The sequence below is a fragment of the Anarhichas minor genome, unplaced genomic scaffold (genome assembly GCF_050575085.1).
Source record: "Anarhichas minor isolate MPS153535 unplaced genomic scaffold, ASM5057508v1 ptg000010l, whole genome shotgun sequence".
Taxonomy (NCBI): domain Eukaryota; kingdom Metazoa; phylum Chordata; class Actinopteri; order Perciformes; family Anarhichadidae; genus Anarhichas; species Anarhichas minor.
Genome location: NW_027466456.1, coordinates 2,681,159 through 2,696,324, shown reverse-complemented (window position 1 = coordinate 2,696,324; position 15,166 = coordinate 2,681,159). Strand labels below are relative to the sequence as shown.

General features: G+C 43.9%; 1 protein-coding gene and 1 long non-coding RNA gene across 9 annotated transcripts in view; one reads left to right on the top strand and one right to left on the bottom strand.

Annotated features, from left to right (window-relative positions):
• Positions 1–14,832, top strand: part of pip5k1ca (phosphatidylinositol-4-phosphate 5-kinase, type I, gamma a) — a 47,277-nt gene extending 32,445 nt beyond the window's left edge. Inside the window, exons 11-19 of one of the 6 annotated variants that reach the window (XR_012953064.1) lie at positions 1,301–1,385; positions 2,029–2,190; positions 2,351–2,492; positions 2,897–2,929; positions 4,044–4,163; positions 7,622–7,895; positions 8,161–8,206; positions 11,829–11,918; positions 13,322–14,832. Coding sequence is in view for 3 of the 6 variants with exons in the window: in XM_076087534.1 (XP_075943649.1) it covers positions 1,301–1,385; positions 2,029–2,190; positions 2,351–2,492; positions 2,897–2,929; positions 4,044–4,163; positions 7,622–7,895; positions 11,829–11,918; positions 13,322–13,324 (909 nt within the window). In the remaining 3 variants the exon portion in view is untranslated. Of the gene's footprint in view, positions 1–1,300; positions 1,386–2,028; positions 2,191–2,350; positions 2,493–2,896; positions 2,930–4,043; positions 4,164–7,621; positions 7,896–8,160; positions 10,723–11,828; positions 11,919–13,321 lie in introns of all 6 variants that reach the window. The other 5 variants (XR_012953062.1, XR_012953063.1, XM_076087534.1 and 2 more) reach the window with 5 other exon arrangements.
• LOC142946372 (uncharacterized) lies at positions 1,858–11,829 on the bottom strand. Of its 3 annotated transcripts, none has more exons than XR_012953067.1 (3): positions 11,142–11,814; positions 4,338–10,799; positions 1,858–4,153 (listed from the first exon to the last, which is right to left on the bottom strand). It is a non-coding gene; the product is annotated as an uncharacterized LOC142946372 (long non-coding RNA). The 3 variants fall into 3 exon arrangements; XR_012953066.1 differs by having other exon boundaries at positions 4,338–11,432; positions 11,628–11,814; XR_012953065.1 differs by having other exon boundaries at positions 4,338–11,829.
• Positions 14,833–15,166: the final 334 nt, after the last annotated feature.

Genomic DNA, 15,166 nt, shown 5'->3' with positions numbered 1-15,166 from the left:
AATGTGTGTGCATCAAAATGCGACAGATAACCTCGTGCAAATATTTTGATATCAACAAATCATGATCACATTCAATTTTTATCATGCTTCCATAAACAAACAGGACCTGAACCATGAGGACTGGCAGCTCATGCCGGCCCACGTGCAACATTTTTTTATTGTGTGCTGCCAGGATCACAGACCGTCTTTGTTGCATAAATGTAGCCGAAGCCTGCAGAGCATTTCAGAATGCCCTGTGGTCGGATGAGCAAAGGGATGATAGAAAAGCACCTCACATCTCTTCATACACTCACTGTGCATCATCATCATCATCGTCATCATCGTCAGGTTGTGCTCAGGATAGAATCCTACCTATCAACCTCTTCCCCCATCTCTCCTTCCTCACTCCACTCTTCCACTCTGAAACACAATCAAACGTGAGATACGTGTGAGAGAGAGAGGAAGCCTCCCTGTGACGGCCTCCTGTGTGTCACTGCTGACAGTGAGAACAGGTTCTCCACACTAAGGCTCTAGCGAATAGGTTGAAGCTTCATTCACACGGTTCACATTCAACATTCTAAATAAACATTTGAATGCTGCATGCATGCGTCTTTTCATTATGTTTAAATCTAATTGTTGTTGTAGTAAATCGAACAAAGAATTCTGCTTCAGTTCTTATTTGTTGGCGTTTAGCCTTTCAATGCACTGATGAGTTGTATCCATTAAAGAACGTTTGTTTGATAGAAGAAGACTAGCTCATTTTATTTGAATTGAGAATTTCTTTCAAGGATTTAATGTTTTTTTTAGGCTGATGACGTCATAAGATATGACAACAGACATTCAAAGCTTCATTCAAAAACCTCAAAAGAAGCTTTGAATGTTAAAAACAGACATTCGGTGCAGCCTTACTCTGTCTTTGTTACGCTCAGCCTCAGTTAGGTGAATGCCTTGAAAAGATGTTACTCACAGTGCTTCAGTGGTGCTGATGCAAAGAAGCTAATAATAACTCTGCTGTATCTCCTCTTCCTCTTCCTCCTCATCCCTCCGTCCTTCTATCAGTCTAAAACCAAACACCGAGTGTCACCTGTCACTCTGCCGGCGGTGTGATCTCAGTCTGCTGCAACATAAATAATGTCTGTCCCCTTGTCTGATTGTGTTTCTGTCCGTCATTTGTCCTGTCTGGTGGTTTGACCGAGAGAAAAGAAAGACTTAACTGGGACTCGAGAGGAACTAATAGACGTTTAAATCTGCTGCGAGCTCTTGTTTTCATCATTTTATTCATGCACCGATCGTCTCATTAATCTCTCCGTCTCTCCCTCAGGACACCGTATCAGTCCACCGGCCAGGCTTCTACGCCGACAGGTTCTTCAAGTTCATGAGCAGCATGGTTTTCAAGAAGAGCTCCTGTGAGTTCAATTTGGGTCGAGACGCTACCTTACATAGTCAGACGGGGCTGTGTGGGAAGAGCCACAGACGCAAATGTCAGATGCCGGGCTTTTGTCTCTTTTACTGCCGAGCCCTGACAGCAAAATCAGATACAGTAACGAAGTGCCCTTTTAAGGTGCCGCGAGCCTTAAACATCCATCTGAGCCTCGTGCACTTTTCTTTTTCATCACCTTCCAAAGATTTTCACACATAAACAGAGAATTCTTGGCACCTGGGAATGAAAGGCAGATGTGATGTAATTTCAAAAAAAAAATTGTTTTTTCTTCAACGCACAATTTAAATTGTCTTATTCACACTGCAGCATCGCAATCTAGAGATCCTGTGAAGCGTGTAGCCACTCTCAGAAATACCGGTTCAATTCATCCGCCGACACACTGCAATGATGTTTAGATTTGTGTGGACTGACCCTTAAAAAACATTTGACTCAAAATCTGAAAAAAATATAGTAGTAATTTATTTCTGAACACAAAAGGCATAAATAATAGCTGACAAGTGTAAAAAACAAACACAAATGTGCTTAATATTTTATTCTGACAGCATAAGATACCATCACACTCGATCCATCCATTCGAGTCGTGTGTTAATGTGTTAATCGTTCCTCAGCTCTGAAGTCATCTCCATCCAAGAAGGGTCGTGTGTCGTTGTCGGTGCCTAAGTGTGTTGGTCCTGGAGCAGCCTGGTCAGCCAGCCAGCTGCCCTCCGAGAGAGACGAGAACATCTACGACCTGAGAGGAGCTCGCAGCTTCCCCACGCTGGAGGATGAGGGTGAATAACACCTGCAGACAGAGTTGCAATGCAGAGACTTAAAGGGATAAATTGGATTATTTTGAAGTGGGGTTGTATGAGGTAATATTGTGTGTGTGTGTGTGTGTGTGTGTGTGTGTCTCTCTCTCTCTCTCTCTCTCTCTCTCTCTCTCTCCTCCAGGGCGACCAGATCATCTTCCATGCACTCCTCCATCGTTTGAAGAGGCCACCACAGCGTCAATTGCCACCACCCTCTCCTCCACCACCTCTCTCTCCATCCCTGAGAGATCCCCGTCTGACACCGGCGAGCACCCCCGCTACAGGTGCTAACACACACACACACACACACACACACACACACAGACACACACATACGCTTTAAAACAATTGAGTCATCCATTGCAATCAAATAACGTAACATTTATTTCATATCATTCTGGCCAAGAGGGATAAATGAATTCACTGGCATCTTGACTAATTGGGCTGAAATGAAACATTTTCTTTCCTCTTTCTGTGTTGACTCGATTCTAAGTGCTGCCAGTATTTTGTGTTAATGTGTCTCGTTTCCACAATAGTGAATCATACTTTTGTTGCATTAATCTGACTAAAATCCTTTAGTTACAACTGTGTGTGAAAGTTTTAGGAGACACAGCAACATGTTGCATGTCGGCCCGCGGCTGCAGCCGTCGCATAGAGCTTGTACTGACACTGTGTCCTCTGTCTCCAGGAGGTACACCCAGTCTCTCACCCATGACGGAAGGTGAGTCGGGAGCATGAATCCTACTTTCTCTTCATAAACCTTTTTTAGCAGGATTAACTGTTTCACAAAGTCATGAGGCTTTCTGGTTTCATGTTTTCTCAGTATTTGACATTTCTGGGTGCGGTGGGTGGATAGAGAAAATATGAGGTCAGCCTGTTGGTCTGGTGTTCATGAGTCGGCCCATTCTTCCTGTTGCTAAGTTGTGGCCATGTTTGTTTTTCACGTGTGTCTCGTTTCCTCTGTGGGTGTTATTTTATGTGTGTTTGTTATGACCACAAGTTGGTCTCAGGGAGAGAGAGTAACACAAAGCCAGCTGAGGAGTATGAGGAGTCAAGTTGTTCACAGTTCAACCTTTTATTGCCAAATATGGATATAACATGGATAGCAAGAAATCATCAGGGAGATCCCTGGTCAGAATAACAAACAAACCAGTCTGGAAGTGAAATTAATTCACAAAGCGAACTAAACTGCCCAAAAAGAAAAGTTACATTTCTCAGCTTAGCTCCCTCAGCAACACATAAAAATAGGAAAAAAGGAATGTAGCACAACTTGGCAGCTCTCCCCTACTGGGCTTCCTGTCAAGAAACTTAGGCGGTTAAAGGGATAGTTCATATTTTTGGAATCGGGGTTGTGTGAGATACTTATCCATAGTCAGGGTATTACCAACAGAAGATAGCGGTCGGCATGCTGTTGCTAATAATTTAACAGCTTTGCCTTCAGACATTCATTTCAAACACAGGTGTTGCAGGTCTACCTCTGCCTTGATCGGTTATTAAGTTTGGGTTATTCTATGACTTTGGTGCTTTAAAGGGTCAGTTTGTTGGTTTTCACCAAAGTCACACAATGACAGAAACAAACAAACAGCGGTCGACGAGCAACTCCGGTGTTCTGCGAGGTAAAATATCTGTTTTTGGCAATGGTGTCTTGTGTCTTTGAAGACAGCATAGACAGAGATAACGTCTGCAGTTCCCCTTTAGAAAGGCAAGGTAAAACATATTCTGAATATAGCATATATGGCTAAACTATATTTTACTGCTGCTCCTGTGCTGGTACTCCTGTCTGCGGGCCATCGACTGTAAGTAAATACACTGACTGTCTGTCTGTTGGTGATCAGGACCCAGGAGGAGCTGCGTGTGCGTGAGGAGGACCAGCAGACCATCAGAGTGGAGGTGGAGTTGAAGAGACACGACAGTGAGCCCACCATCTCCTTTCCACAGCATTCACCTGAAACCAGGTAACACCAACAACACAATGCTGAACAGAAGGGATGATTTTCCAATAATGTGTAACAACTGATCGATTCTAAAGTCCATCAAAACACATCATGTCGTCTAATAGTCTTGATTTTCTATTGTTTTTTATGGTAATATTTGCTAAACTATTGAGAGTTAGAAAGAAGTGAGTTTACCAGACATGTTAGCTGCACAACACACCCAGATCTCCAAACTGTCGGCGGTCAAGTTGCATTATGGGTAATGTAGGAGCCTAGTTACGACAAGGAAGAAGAGTGCAGGACAGAAAAAAGACGATATCTCTGGTTCTGTTGCATCGATTTTTATCCTTTTTTTGTTTTAACTGTCCATCGGTTTTCCAAAAATGTTATGGAAGTACTACAGCGGTGGAGTACTCATTTAAGTCATCGTGCTCTAATCACAAGCTCAGTCAGTTGTTTTGTGTTTGTAAATACTGGCTTTGCTGCCCAAACACTTTAGCATAGCACCCTGCAAATTCAGTTTTGTAGTGGATTTTTCCTTTTAAAACTTTTAGGCTCAATACAAATAACAAAATACAATTGTTTCTGTGCAGATCTTTGGTGCTCAATATTCTATCAATTATAATTTAATTACTTGATAAGTAAAAAGCATATTCAAATGAAAAATATCTGTCTTGCAACATGTTGCCATATTTAGCACACCTTCAAACACATCAACTCTCCATTATGTTAAATAATTGAATACACCAGACAGACATGAATATAACCATGACACGCACACACACACACACACACACACACACACACACACACGTCTGTCTCTTTTTCACTGTAACCAATGATGACAAGAGTCCGCCCTTTCATATGCTCTGAGTATTCATGTGACCCCGATACAGGATGGATACGCTGTGGAGCTGTAATGAGTCCTTCATGACCTCGATCACCAATATGACTCAGTTTGATGCCGCACTATAAATAACCTGTCGCCAGTGTCTCACCTGGGCTCAGCCAGCTGTTAGATAAGCACATCTCACCCGTCTCTCACACACACACACACACACAAACACACGGTTCTTAGCATGCTACATATAAACACTGAAAGCAGCTTGAGCCATTTGTTTATTGGACTCTGGGGTTCCCTGTTATGGTGCTATAAATGCTGCAGGCATCTACTCTATTAGGTTATGAGAAAGTGCGCACATGCATGTAAATGTTGGCTGTGTGTACGAGCAGTGTGTGTTCTTTCATGGGGTGGGTCGTGGGGGAACCAGTCGGTAGAAATAGGGCAGTGGGGCAGGAAGCCTGCAGTCCTGGGGCGCCTACATTAACGCTGGGGTGACATGTTGAATATTCTAACCTGGTTTGTAATTAAAGTTCACTAGTTTTGGCATTTTGGCTTTAATTACAAAGTTTAAAACTGCATGTGAGGAAGAAAACAGCAGGGGAGTCTTGAGTCAAAGCATAACATCGCACACAAAAACACTTGTGTTGCAGTCGAATAATCCCAAAAAATGTGTATTTTTCTAAACACTTTTCCTCGACTTCGATGGACGTTAAGAGAAGATGTGAAGGAGAATTTATAAGGACTCAGGAAACAGCAGCTCTAAGAGGATCCGACTGAATTTATGCTTTAATAAAACATTAGTACAATGAATGTCAGACACGATTCTGGACCATTATATTAAGGATTCCTGTCCAAAATAGAATCAAACCTGCTAAGAAGGATGTTTTCAATTAAACAGCGAATGGTGGGCAATTTAAATGTTGTTGCTGCAAGGAATTATGGGATGCCATTATCTCCCATCCTTCCTTTAATGATCCAGTGTGCCCTATGCTAAAGGAGATAAGAAAAGGAAGCATTGATGCACCTTTCCTTCTCATTTAGTTATTGGACTAGCTGGCACATGGCTGCCACTTAATAATTAATTTCACTCAGCTGGGAACCTTCCTAAGCAGAAAAGACTATTCGACCGCGTCCTTGGTGTAAGCCGCATTAAATAAACTAGACTCAAACAGATGGGAACACGGCAGTGGGGCTCACATTTATGCCGGGGTTAAGTCAGCGAGGATCAAGTGAATAATTGGGTCTGTTGCTGAGAAGGCGGTGGCTAGACATATGGCTCGGGGGCGTCTGGAAGGAGCTGGCGGGGGGGAGGAGGGGGGGAGGAGGGGGTTGAGAGTGGCTGAATCAACCATCTGACTCCTCCGAGCTGCCTCTAACTCACCTGCAGCTGGACAACCGGCCGGATGGATGTGAGGAGAGAGATGGAGCGGAGGAAAGGAAATGGGAAACGGGAGGACTGATTGGATAAGAAAGACACAAAGAGAAGATGAGACAGGAAGAGTAATGTGTGAATAAAGACTGGAGGAGGGTGAGAAAGACAGAAATAGTGTTCTTGAGTTAAAGAAGAAATATGAAGAAAGAGAGCAGCAAATTAGAGTCAAAATACAGCACATTTACAGTTTTGTAAAGATACTTCTTGATGAAATGACAGATGGTGGGAAACAGAGACGTTCTGTAGTGCAACCCCCCCCATCTTACCCTCCTCATTTATTCAGCCAGCTCTCTCTCTCTCTCTTTCTCTTTGAGATGCCAACTCAGCTTTAGTTTGCCTCCGTGGCAAACTGCCCGGCTTTTCCTCTGGTGGAGCTTAGCTGAAAACACAGGAGCTGAGAGAGCGATGTGGATGCGCCCGAATCCTTTCTAACAGTTGATGATCTTGCCAGGAACAATAAAGGATCGTGGCAGCACACAGCCGGCTGGCAAATCTTTGAGCTTAAGCAGCTAAACACCCACACACACACACACACACATCTGTTGAGTGGATCTAATAGCCCGGGTCCTGCTCCTCTGCCCTGCTGCAGGAAAGTGGCTTATGACAAGTGACCCAATTAATGGCTCTCAATGTTGGCAACTGCTGCGTGTGTGTGTGTGTGTGTGTAGGTAACCATGTTGTTTATTTGGTCCTTAAACTACAGAGCTTTTGTAATAATGACGTCACTGTATCTTTTTCTACACCAGACGTAAGGCAAAGATGCCGTGTGAAGGGAAATGAACAGATGTATTGTTGTTGTTGTAGTTTTAATGGTCAGCTGATTTGGACTAATTATCAATACAGACAAAATTTGCAGCAGCAGTTGTGAAACAGGTCATGGAGGCAATTAAAGTATTTAAAAATCCAAAAGATCACACTGATGGTTGTCTGTATATCTAACAGAAACTGGTTAAAGCTAATTTGGCTTCATTTTGATGGTGCTAATTTGCCAAAATGTAAACAAATAAAAACGTGTGGTAGCCAACAGCGTAACTGAATATATGGTAATATCACTACTCCAGTTTGTGTCCCCCAAAGCATTATTGAGGGTCCCACAGTGTCAGACTTAACTCTTTAAAGCCTCTTTCCCACTGAAAAACCTGCATGAACGGACTTATTTTGGTGAGAAAATGCTTTAATAATCTAATTTCTATCTTCCCACAGTGATGTTCAGGAAGGAGCTGGTGCAGAGGCTGCCAATGATGCTGCTGCTGCTGCTGCAGCACCCTCCAGCTCTTCGTCAGCACCTGAAGCAGCAGCAGCCTCCTCCTCGTCTGCCCCAGATGCTCCTTCTTGTTCCGGGGCAGCCAGTGAAGCCCCGTCCAGTCCCAAGGTGGTGGTGGAGACAGACAGGGCCAGCCAGGTGTCCGGCTCAGGCTGCACCAGCCAGGCTTCAGTCGATGATGAGGACGACGTGCCAATCACAGATATCTACTTTGTAAGTTAAACCCTCCACACACACACACACACACATGCACACACATTTATACTTTTAGAGTCCTGTTAAGACCAAAGTAAGCACAACTCAGAGCAGGACTAGCTCCAATCACTTCTCATCCGTTTGACTTTTTTATTTAGCCATCAAATCATCTTTAATATTCAATCAGCTTCAATGTGTGTATCGGCTGACACACGATATGTTTGTAATGAACGATGTATCTATGATCATAAAGTCAAGGACTGAGCTATATGATCTCCCACAGAGGCGTTGACAGAAGGACCGCAGAAAGGGAGTAGCGACTCTGGCCGGTATGGGAACGAGAGTGTGTGCGGCTATTGCTTGCAGTGTGGTGCATTCAGTTAAAGGAATAGTTCGACATTTTGGGAAATAGGCTTATTTGCGGAGAAGTTTGACACCACTTTACCACCGTCGTCTGTTGTACAGATGAAACAAATCAAACATGTTAGAGGTGCTAGTAGGCAGATTTTCATATTCAGCGTACAGACGGTGTGAGAGTTGTATCGATCTTCTCGTCTAACTCGCAGCAAGAAAGCGGATGAGCGTGTTTCCCAAAATGTGTAGCTATCTCGTTAGACAGTGTGTTGCAGAGTGATAACAGCATGTCCACATCTGTCTAATAGAGTGGTGCAGGAACGAGTCCGAAAACCCGGAAATGAGTCGGCAAGTTTTGCACTTCCGGTTCCCTCATCTAGCGATGCCTGAAATACTTTCTGTGGTTAATGCAAGCTTTAGAGATTTCAACATTTCGTTCTACCAAAGAACAATTTCCCATGAACGTATCATGAACGTTTGTTTGCTAACTTCCCGGGGTTGGCCAACAAAGGTTCCCTGCACCTCTCTATGTGACCGTTAACACGTCCACAGACACACTCCGCAGCTCGTTTTTGTGTGAATAACTAGCTTTTTGCAGTTTTCGTGTGTTCAGTCTGCAGGATCGTCTGACTGAAAGCAGCCGGCTGCCATCAGATAGTGTTCACTTGGGCAGGTCTAACTCTTCCCAAAAGCACAGCTATGAATGAATGTATGAGTGTCAGGTGGAGGATGGAGAGCGGAGCCGGTGATCACAGTTACAGATAGAAACGTTCCCACCCGGCCCGCACTCCTGCCGGGTGTCTCCTGTCGGGGAATCAAACACCCTCTTTATGTGGCACGAGAAATCCTAATGGCCAACAGGTTAGTCAAAGAGCTCCCTCAGTTATTTAACAGCCCTCTCATCTGACCGGCTCCGACTGAAGCTCAGTTCATGCTTCAAAAGACGAGACTCTGTCTGTAGCAGCAGCAGCAGCAGCAGCAGCAGCAGCAGCAGGGGGTCTGGAGCGCTGAAGTGTAACTACACAGAAACACGCTGCAGGCAGTGAGTGAACAAGTGAATGTAAGCTGTCAGCACGCGGCCATGTGACCCCCCAACTGAAGTATGAAAGCCTCACAAATCGTGTGTATAGATTATTGACAGGTACATGTAAACTGTCAGGATTAGGGGAGGGGACGATGGAAGATTTTATTGCAATAAAAAACACTCGACAATAAGTTGATCGCGGTGAATTTACTTCATCGGAGTAATCGTCACACGAGGGATTTAGAAAAAGCTTCTTCCTTTTGTGTGCTACCTGTCTGTTTCTGCTATCTTCATCAACTTCATCATCCTCACTCCAAACATCCCACACAAATCCCGTTTCTGCACGGCAGCTCAGCCTCACGTGCTGGATGAAGTGTGATCGCTCCTTTATCGACATTCTTATCGCTTCTCATATCCTGCAGGAGTTGGAGTAGTTTCAACCACCAGAAACACTTTCTGTGTCCTGGTGATCAGCCCCTCACAACACAAACACCCATCGCTTACATAATCGCTGCTGCTGCATTTAAGTCTATTATGACTGCAAGAGAGCCAAAAAAACTAATTGCACCATTGCTGCAAACAAATGAAGACTGAGTACAACGGTATTCAATGTCTCAAATTTACTTTTACAAGCACACAAGGACTTGCTAGCTTGAGATTTTGCCAGAAAAAAACAAAATAAATCTGATTTCAGGTCTTGTAACGTCCAGCAAGTTGGATTTTACATAGTTGGTGTAGAAGCATGTGATCATGTAGCCCCTCCTCGGGTAAAAGGTCGTTTGGCTGTGAGATTGGAGTGATTGCTGAAGACTCAGAGGGACACAGGTGTGTGTGTGTGTGTGTGTGTGTGTGTGTGTCGTCACTTCACAGGTATCCCAGTTTGGCTCGTGACTAAATAATTCAGCCACCATCAACAGTCTTCACGTTGACTTTCCGCTCTGCTCTCCTTCACCTCTGTCCTCCACATCTGATTGTTTTTCTTCTTTTGTCTGCTCTCCCTCGTCTTCTCTCTCTTCACCTCCTTCCTCCTCTGCTCTGTTCGCACGTTTTTTACCCCCCCTACTCTGAAATCATTCTCACCTTCCCACGGCTCCATCTATAGTCCTGAAATCTTTCTGTCCCCGCTTCTCGCTCTTTCTCTGCTTTCTTTCTTTTTCTCAGTCCTGTGATTGTTCTCGTGAGTCATGATGAAAGTGGTGTCGCGTGGCTGCCAGACTTGTTTCTCTATCTGTCACCTCTGACTCATCCAGTGTGTGTCTCTGCTGGGTTTACACACATCCACAACGATCTTTTTCCATTTTCACCTCAGCGTGCTTCTGTTGTTTCCACCTTTCTCTCTCCACCTTACTGTTTTTTGTCTCTGTGCCACACACACCCTCCTCCTCCTGTTGTTGTCAGTTTCCTGATGGGAGGACCTGGGTGGTCTCTCCTTTCCGACTGAGGAGGAAATGCCAGTCCAGTTGGCCCGTAAGTGAGTTAGAAGGTGCTCGTCTTGTAGGTGGTCTCTGTCGTGGCGTTAGACTAGAATAGTCCCGAGTACAATGCTGTTGGTTTGATGAAACACGTGAATGTTTCTGTTTATTGCAGATGTTTTTGTTATTGTGTTGACACAAAAAAAAACAATATCTGCTCTTCACATAGTGAATACAATGAAGTGTGGGAGGAAGCTAAACAAAAAGCATCTTATATGACAGTCTGCCTTTCTGTTACTCTTGTAATTCATCTTCTTTTGAATCTCCATTTGTTTCCTCACTCACTGACAGCCTCACTCATCCCCTGTATGGATAGCCTGTTAGTGTGTGTGTGTGTGTGTGTGTGTGTGTGTGTGTGTGTGTGTGTGTGTGTGTGCGTGTGTGCGTGTGTGAGATCAACCCGCACCAACGTACCGTGTTGCAGCTGCTTCCCTCTCTTAAAGGGCTGGTACACTCCGTGATAGCAAAGAAACCTACAGAAGCTTTTCTATACATTATGCAAAGAGCCTCTTGCTTGTTGGAAAGGAGAACAAAGGAAACAACCCATCCTGTTGTTGTGTTGTGCTTTGACTGAGGATGCTCTCTGTGTCTGACTGTCCCGGCATCCTGGCTCTCCTCCCATTCCCACCTCCTTCCTCGCTCCTCATCCTCTCCCCGTTTGGCCGATGCAGCGACTCATCCCTCGCTCTGCACACCTTCGCTTTGCTTCCCAGGATTTAGTAAAAAAAAAAAAAATACACTTATATTTAAACACAAAAAAAAAAACATCGGGCTTTAAACAGCACTTTCTTTGTACCTCTTTGTTATTTTTCCAAATTTTTCATCTCTGTGTTCCAACTCTGCTAACCGCCAAAAAGGATCAAACATCCTTTTACACTGTCTTAACATTTTTACACCAACCTGATGTCAAAATTCACACTATCCGATGTCTCTCTCAGCAACATTTCCTCCTATATGCATCCCTAATTTTCATTTCCTGTCTTGTCTTTTCTTCTCCTGTGATCTCCCCTTGTCTGTCTCCTGCCTGCTGCTTGTCTCTGTGCCTCTGGCCTCTCCTCTGTCCCTCTGGCCCCCTCTGCTGTGGTGGGGGTGTAAAAACAGCCTCAAGACGACAGCACCTGGGTGTACTCTCCGCTACACTATGGCTCAGAGTCTAAGGCCCTGCCAGATGGGGATTGGGAGAGAGAGACAGTAAGTGAGAAGCATCGGACTAAAATGTAAAGTACAGGGGAAGAAAATCCCTCAGGCGAGGAATGAAATCAGTCGTGTTCGGTCTTCAGAAGGATGGAAAGGATCACTTGTTTCTTTACCTGCCTGAGAAGCTTCTGCAGTAAATGTGGAGGGGGAAAAAAAGCTTCTCAGGTTCAAAAAAGGTTAACTCCAGAGAGTAAAGGCTGGCACTGCATCCAGAAACCCACCTCTGCATCACAGCATTCATTCCTCATTGACGAGTGGGTGGAAATGGTCACTTGCGGTTTGCGGTACCATTCAGTCCACGACCGGCCGTCCTGTGTCCCTCCAACAACAAGCTGCTCAGTGTTTGCTTTGCCGCGTCGCTTCACCAACGGAGGAGTCACGTTTTACAGAACACGGACGGCATTTTAGGCAATTTGGGTGATTGTTTCCATGCGATAATATATTAATTATAAGCATTTTAGTTTACTGAAGGAGTTGAGCGTTTATTTTCAGTGTTAGGATTCATATGTTAAATGTTCTCACCCCAGATAGAGATATCTATCTGCCTCTTGGGTCAATCTGACAAAGTTAGATGAGAAATGGCGTCGCTCTCTCTGACTGGTTCCCTTTAGAGGTTTTTATGCTGCTTGTCGGCTGTGTTTAGTGGAGCAGCATTTGCATTTGATAAGGTGTCATCAACCATTGAATCCCCCCCCCCCCCCCCCCAACTCATTTTATTCCTCATCCTCTCAGACACATCTTTACACCAGGGAGCATGTTTTTGTGCCGACATTCCTGATCAAGTTATTTATCAACCGATTCAGTCTGGTAGATGTGTGCGACAAAAGTATTTAGATATGATTTAAGTGTGAATATTTAAAATGTGCTTGATTTTAAACCCTGTTCCGTGATAAAGGGAATGCGTTCTTTCATCTTCCAGTTTAAAGTAATTCTATTCTGCAGACACTCTTTTGAAACACACACGGCAGCAGGAGAAGTGAGCTCAAATACACAAGAGGCCGGTATTTGATTTTGAATTATGTAGCTGATGCAGATTCATTAAAATATTTCATATTGGCTCATTAAATGTCTTTGTTAACAGCATTAGTTGATCCAATGTCCTCCATTAAAACCACAGCAGGTGTGGCGTTCATGCTCACTCAGATGAAACGGCACCTATCCGAGTGGTGTAAAGCAGACACTTCACACTTGTTGTTTGATGTGTAATACATGAAAACTTCCTCACTATTCCTGGTTCTCACCTGCTCAGCGGCGTGTGCTGTGTTTCACAATCATTAGCGAGTGATGCATGAGAGACGATACGCATTTTACACCGTGAGGGGGAAATAAAAATAAACAAGGTGTATGCTTGCTGTGTACACTCTGCCTAACGCACTCGCTCTGTCTGTCTCCAACAGTAAACCCCCGATCTCTGGCAGAGAGGAGTGAACGTGTCAGTGGACTCATCGGTCTGACGTCCAGACCTCAGCGGTAGCAGCAGGATCTCTGTCTGAACCAGGACTTTAAACACACAGGAGCTGAACACTGAGGGGGGGAAGTGACTTACCAGAGAGGGAGAGAAAAAAAAAATCCTGACCGTGATGAACGTCACTGATTTCCAACCATCCCTGCCTTTCACCCTTGACAAAAAATTATATCAATTTAATAATAATGTGTATGTGTGACATACGGTAGTGCGTATACGGCTGTAGTCTTATGTGTTTGACATATATGAAAGACTTTCATGGCCACATTAAACCCCCTTTGATTCAATGCTATAAGACGTTAAAACATGAGGACTTCCACGTGGGGCGAATACTTTTTATAGGCACTGTTCAGCATATTCTAGTTCACACGAGCACTGCGCTCCAACGGGCTCTACAGTCCGGCCCACTCACTCTGCAGAGCAGCACACTGAAATGTGCAAGTACTGAACTTATTTCAAATCAGAAGAGACTTCATCTAAGAGTTTGGTCTTTGGCGATTAGTGGAGACAAGGCCAGTAGATCGGTGGTGGTGAAGAGATGGATGGATGGATGTGATGAGGACCGGAGGGGTCGCATTGATTTCCTACTGAAATGATAACTGGCAGCAGCAGAGAGGAGAACGCTTTTGAAATGTTGACAGCAGTGATGCGATTGGCTCGCTGAGATCCTGGGATGATCTGGTTGGTTAACTGAAAGAGTGAACGCCCACTGTCAGCTGATTAGAGAGACGAAGAGAGAGAGAGAGAATAAACGAGAAGCATTTAAAGTCTTTGTGAGTGAACTTCAGCTAATTTATTAATGTTTATGTATCTAATCGGGAAGTCTCATTGAGATTAAGATGAGAGACGAGAAACATTCACAAGAACTCGATCAGCAAAACAGAAGGAACACAACAATCATAAAAACCTATCAGATAATGAAGTTTCAAAATCTCCAAAGAGGAATGTAAGACTCTAGTTTGAAGACAGTGTGCAGTTCATTCCATTTAAAAAGTACCTGAAACCAGTTCTGCCAACATTAGTGTGTACAAGAGGGATTTCTAAGGTTAAGTACTGGGTCAGGTACTGTCGTTACACAATTTAAATATAAGAAGTATTTTAAATCTAGTAACTACAGTAGATTATTCAGATCCATATCTTCATCAGGATACGCTGTACCCTCATCTGGCATCAAGCTGTCAATGATCACCTTCAAAACATCTGGTTATCTTTGGGTCAATATCCCAAATACGTCTCCTGAGAGCAGCCGCATGTAGACGTCAGTGTGCTGAGTGACGAGTGGGTGTTGGAGGGCTCTGCTTGTGCTCATGGAACTGGAGTTACAATGATAACCATCGTTCGGCCAATAAACAGAACGTCGACTCCGTCGTCCTCACATTTCCAGTAGTGAACATATTCTGTTTAGTTTCTAGAGATAGAATTAAAACGCATCGTTTCCTTTCATTCACAGCGTTGTCATTTATTATTTATATCAAACTTGTTTTTGCAATTTTTTATTCCTGAGCTTTTCTTCTTTTATTACTGTGAGCGTTTATTTATTTGTCCGTTTGTATTTTATTCTAATCTCAGCTGTTTTCTGCTACTTTTTCACTCTGAAATGCTTCAATGTTTCTTTTTTTTCTATTTGCATCCAAAGAACTTTTTGTTTTCTATAAGTCAATCCCTGCAGCTTTTTTTTGTAGTTCTTTTGTTCTTCTTTTAGATTCTTGTGTAAAGTCAGTGTTACTACTTTTTCCTCTGCACCTCCTGTGAGGAAACGGCTCTTGTCTCCACAACA